General features: G+C 49.6%; 1 protein-coding gene across 1 annotated transcript in view; it reads left to right on the forward strand.

Moving 5' to 3' along the window:
• Positions 1–451: 451 nt before the first annotated feature.
• osbpl8 (oxysterol binding protein-like 8) overlaps positions 452–5,336 on the forward strand; it is a gene marked incomplete at both ends in the record, with an annotated part of 50,432 nt that continues 45,547 nt past the window's right edge. The window contains one exon of the mRNA XM_080537585.1: positions 452–602. Coding sequence (XP_080393711.1) covers positions 452–602 — 151 coding nt within the window. The remainder of the gene's footprint in view (positions 603–5,336) is intronic.

Below are 5,336 nucleotides of genomic sequence, written 5' to 3' on the forward strand. Positions count from 1 at the left end.
GAGGCTGTGGAATGGTGGATATCAGACGCCGCTGCTAGGAGGGAGAGGAGGGAGAGAAGGGAGAGGAGGGAGAGAAAGGGGGAGGGACTCTGGTTTCGTCAGTGTAGTACTCGCAGTGCTCCCTCACACTCTCTCTCACACACGCTGAGAGGAGGAGGAAGGGAGGGAGCGGTAAGATAGAGAGAGGAAGAGAAAAAGCTTGCCTCGTTGGTTAACTGCCTGGAGACTGAGAGTTTGCTGTGTTGCTTTGTGTGTGCGTGCGCCTGTCTGTCTCTCTGTCTGGCTGTCTTGGCTGGCTGGCTGGCCACGGGGACAACAGATCTGAGCGACTTCTTCCACGACTTGCGCCTCCGGCAACCAACCCCCCCCCCCGCCCCCCCCCCCCCCCCCCCCCCCTCCTCCTCCAGCCCCCCAGTGCCGCCAGCCCAGCAGGGCCCCTGACGCCGGCCTGATGATGAAGGAAGAGGGAGTGCTGTGTCGCCGTCGCTTCTCCACCTGCGGGGGGACCAGCTCCGTGCGCCCCCCCCACCCCGACGGCCGCAAACTGATCCGCAACGCCTCTTTCGGCGGCTATAACGAACTCAAGCCCATGTCTATTCCAGGTGGGTGGTCTGTCTGATGGTTGTGGGGTCGGATCCCCCGATCGCCTTACCTACCCCGTAGTTGGAACTAGTTCACTTAGTAGTGCCTCAGTGGCTAGTATCTAGTTATATAGTTGGCTGTTGTTTAGGCTGTGGGTGTCTCTCAACAGGTGGGTGTCTGTCTGATGGTTGTGGGGTCGGATCCCCCGCCGCCTTACCTACCCCGTAGTTGGAACTAGTTCACTTAGTTCACTTAGTGCCTCAGTGGCTGTATCCTTAGTTGGCTGTTTTTTAGGCTGCTCGAGCAGGTGGGTGTCTGTCTGATGGTTGTGGGATCGGATCCCTCGCCTTACCTACCCCGTAGTTGGAACTAGTTCACTAGTAGTGCCTCAGTGGCTGTATCTAGTTATATAGTTGGCTGTTGTTTAGGCTGCTCGAAAAAGTAGAGTGAGAAGAACCACTAGATATCCAACTGATGTTGGACGTTTTGTGGTTCGTTTTTTTTGGGGGGGGGTCTCAACGTTGGAGCTGTACTATTGCTTTCTGTCGTGGCGTTGTCTAATGCGACTTTTAATGTGATGCCGTCACTCTCTTGCTCTCTGCTTTCTGAACGGTTGACGAATTGATTTCTGCCTGCTGTATGTTTAGCCTTGTTGTTAGCCCTACGCAGGGAACTGTCACGACGTTGGCGAGCGTTGGCTGCTGTTGTCTCGCTGCCGTTCAGATGCGCTGAAGGGCGTCCTCACAACTTCCAACTGAAGTTATTTCGAGCATTTCGTCCGTTGTACTGTAGCTGTAGTCAGACGTGAGTCATCACGGGCTGCTTTACCTGTCATCTCCCCGCACTGCTTCCATTCATCTTTATTTCTCTGATCTGCTTTCTGCCAAGAGCTGCTGGCTTTTAGTGAGATTGCAAGAGACAGCTGGCACTGTGCTGGTTGCTCTCTCTCCCTCTCTCACTACCCACACCCCCATCTCACTCTCTCTCCTCACTCACCTCAGTTCCACTTGTAGCTGGCGTGATTGCTCGCCCACTTTTCATTAATCTTTCTGTTTCATTACGTTCTGTCCGTCTCTCTCTCTCTCTCTCTCTCTCTCTCTCTCTCTCTCTCTCTCTCTCTCTCTCTCTCTCTCTCTCTCTCTCTCTCTCTCTCTCTCTCTCTCTCTCTCTAGTTTCTTACAGAAAGCTTTCTGCCAGAAGGATAATGACTAATAGCTTTTTCACAAGCTGCGAGGTGTGTGATACTGTCAAAGGACCAGTCATGCAACTCTTGGATTTGTGTCAGGCAGGCAACATTGTTTTGCTACAGATTAGGCACACACACATACACACACACACACACATACACACACACACATACACACACACAAACACACACACACACACAGACACACACACACACACACACACACACACACTACCTTTTCCTTTTTGTGTTTCGTAGAGGGCTAAAGCGCATTACAGTTGCCCCTTTTGGGTTCAGTAATGCATTGTAATTTAGGGATTACTTTGTTCTGATTCACAGATTACTTTGTTGCAATTCAGACTAGGACTAAATATGTACAGTATGTGCTCAAAGCCTCTGTAGCATTCTGCCTTCAGTTTAAATGTTTTCAGGTCACAAAAAAAGATGCATTAACAGCTATGGTTGTTATATTATTCTCTGTCTCTGCCTCAGTTTTGTGTGGTGATCCTGTCAAACATCTATCCTCAGAGTTGCAACAAATCATTATTATTAAAAAAACAACAACAACTAGCTAGTTATTGAAGCCTTCGTCATCGAGAATAAACCTTCGATTTCGGAGACACACGGGTTGAAATGCAGCGTGTGAACGGGTTGAAATGCGTGTGTCTCACGCCCAATGCGTGAGACTTGAGAGCCCTGATATAGGCTTTCATGATTCGCATGCGCTACTATGGCATATGGCCAGGGCTGCACGCGCGCCACACTGGGCAGCCTAGTCACCTTTGCTACTTTGAATTACGACTTTAGGCTACTTTAAGATGTTTATTTCAATTGCATTAATGGGATTTGAGGATGTAATTTTAAGTACATATGCCTAGTTTAGCTTTTGATGGCTATTTGAAGGGTCTCAAATGTGGAACAATTATAACATTTAATACATAAAGATAAAACATACACAAATATATAACATTGATATCCCTAAACTCAAATGTAGTGTAGTGTATTGTCAACCTAATTTAATCAATCCTAATCTAATGGTACCAGTAGCCCAGGTTGTCGATAGTAGCGCACGTGGAGATGGACGAATGTAGAGGAGGAAAGTTCAATGGAAACTCCCGGAGTAGAAGAGGTAGCCAGGGGGAGTAGAAGAGGTAGCCAGGGGGATGTTGTACTCTGAATCTCCCGACTCAGGGCTGGAACGGGCACGGCAGGCTCAAACAGTGAACGGGGTGGAGATGGCTAGCGTCCTTTACTAGCCGCATCTCACGGCCCTCGTGGTCATTCACTGTGCTCTAGCACATCCAAAACACGCAGAACAATAGCCTTGACTCCGGTCACTGCAGTGGTTTTATTTAGACTAGATCAAACTAAATTAACTGACGAATTTCTCCCTCACAACTACTCCTGAAAGGTACCTTCACTCTCCGCAAACCACAAACTACTCGCGCCGTTGAGAGACAGTTGCCAGATGGGGCGGGTTACCGCCGAATGGGCTACTGGGTTTAGCGGTTATTTAGCGGACTAGTTAGGCTATAAATTGTCAATCCCATCTGGCAACCCTGCCGCTGTTTGTTCATCGCGTAGGCTAGTCTACACATTAATAATAAAATAAAAAAATATAGCCTATATATTCGTCTTTTTTAATGTAGAAGGAATCAGAATATGTGACAAATTAATTTTAGCAAATTGTATTCAAATTGTGCTTAGAGGGAATTATTTTCACCGGACATTATGACCGAAGAGGTTTAAATATGTCGGACTTCAACAGATTTTACCGGACAAAGACCGGTAATTACCGGTTAACGGAAACCCAGGTCTCAGCCCTGTGTCTCCCTGTGTCTCCTCCCTGTGTCTCTGTGTCTCTGTGTCCCTGTGTCCCTGTGTCCCTGTGTCCCTGTGTCTCTGTGTCTCTGTGTCTCCGTCCTGTGTCTCTGTGTCTCCGTCCTGTGTCTCTGTGTCTCCGTCCTGTGTCTCTGTGTCCCTGTGTCCCTGTGTCTCTGTGTCTCTGTGTCTCAGCCCTGTGTCTCTGTGTCTCTGTGTCTCTGCTCTGTGTCTCTGTGTCTCTGTGTCTCTGTATCTCTCTCCCTGTGTCTCTGCCCTGTGTCTCTGTGTCTCTGTGTCCCTGTGTCTCTGTGTCTGTGTCTCTGTGTCTCAGCCCTGTGTCTCTGTGTCTCAGCCCTGTGTCTCTGTATCTCAGCCCTGTGTCTCTGTATCTCTCTCCCTGTGTCTCAGCCCTGTGTCTCTCTCCCTGTGTCTCTGTGTCTCTGTGTCTCAGTGTCTCCTCCCTGTGTCTCTCTGTCTCTCTGTGTCCCTGTGTCTCTGTGTCTCTCTCCCTGTGTCTCACCCCTGTGTCTCCTCCCTGTGTCTCTGTGTCTCTGCCCTGTCTCTCAGCCCTGTGTCTCTGTGTCTCAGCCCCGTGTCTCTGCCCCCTGCGTCCCCTCCTGACCTCAGAGTGGCCTGGGGCCTCCGTGCTCCACAGCCCAGTGAAAGGCCCAGCGCCTCTGCAGATTAACCTGGACCCACCGCTCTATAAATAGGACCAGACAGAAAGACGGCGGCGAGGCACTATCACTGTCCTAATACCTCCTGCTTCCCCCGCGCGCGCGCGCCCCTATGTAACATCATCCACCTGCAAGATTAGAGTCTTTGTCTTACCGGCAGCGGCTGCTGGGGGAGCGAGCGCGAGGAGGATCGCCTTCGTCAACTGTAAACGGAGACTCCTGTTGTTGTTGTCGTTGTTGTTGTTGTTGTTGTGGTTTCTAGTTGGTTGTCGCGGCAGGCTGGAAACAAATTGGTTTTCGGAGGTCATCAACGGAGGCCCTTTTGTAGCGGAAATGGAACAAGGGAAATTGCAGGGCTTTCTCTTCACAACAATGGTTTGGATTGGAACTGCGTTTCACCTCTGGGAATAGCTGGGCCGTAGCTGTGTGTACACGGTCATTAGAGATTGCAGGGCTGTATGGTTTGAACGCAGGGCTGGACTGCATGTCTCTTTTTAGGGTGGTGGTGTTACAGTGCCTAGCGGAAAAGCAGCAGCGCCTTAGATTAAATACTTCTACCACTAATACCCTGTGTGCAATATTAGAAATGCGGAATTTAACAATCACATTACTGCGTTAGTAATCCCCACAGACAGAGCCATACGCTACGCAGCTGAATATCGGAAACTCCGGGGGGCGAGATTACTTTGTTAGACGTCCCAACCATTATATTCTTAATCCGCATGACTCCCTACTTTCCTGTGCAGGTGGAGTTTCGACACGAACTGCAGGTTTTAAGGCCTGCCTCGCCTTCCACTGTGGTACACACCACCCAGGACAAGGTTGTGTTAGAGTGTAGCCAGGGCAACAGCAAATATGATATATTGATTTCCGCACCCAAAAATGTTTTAATGTGATATTGATTCATGCTCCCGAAAGGCGTTCTTGTTTAAGATGGGCAGACACTACTCAGACACTACATGATTCCAGGCATGAGTTGGGTGCCAAGCTCTCAGGATGGAACGTACAGCTTGCTCTCTGCACCTGGATATACGGTTGTTAAGTCGTGACGTGTTTCCGGGTCCAAA

The sequence above is a fragment of the Nansenia antarctica genome, assembly GCF_963989245.1.
Source record: "Nansenia antarctica genome assembly, chromosome: 8".
Taxonomy (NCBI): Eukaryota; Metazoa; Chordata; class Actinopteri; order Argentiniformes; family Microstomatidae; genus Nansenia; species Nansenia antarctica.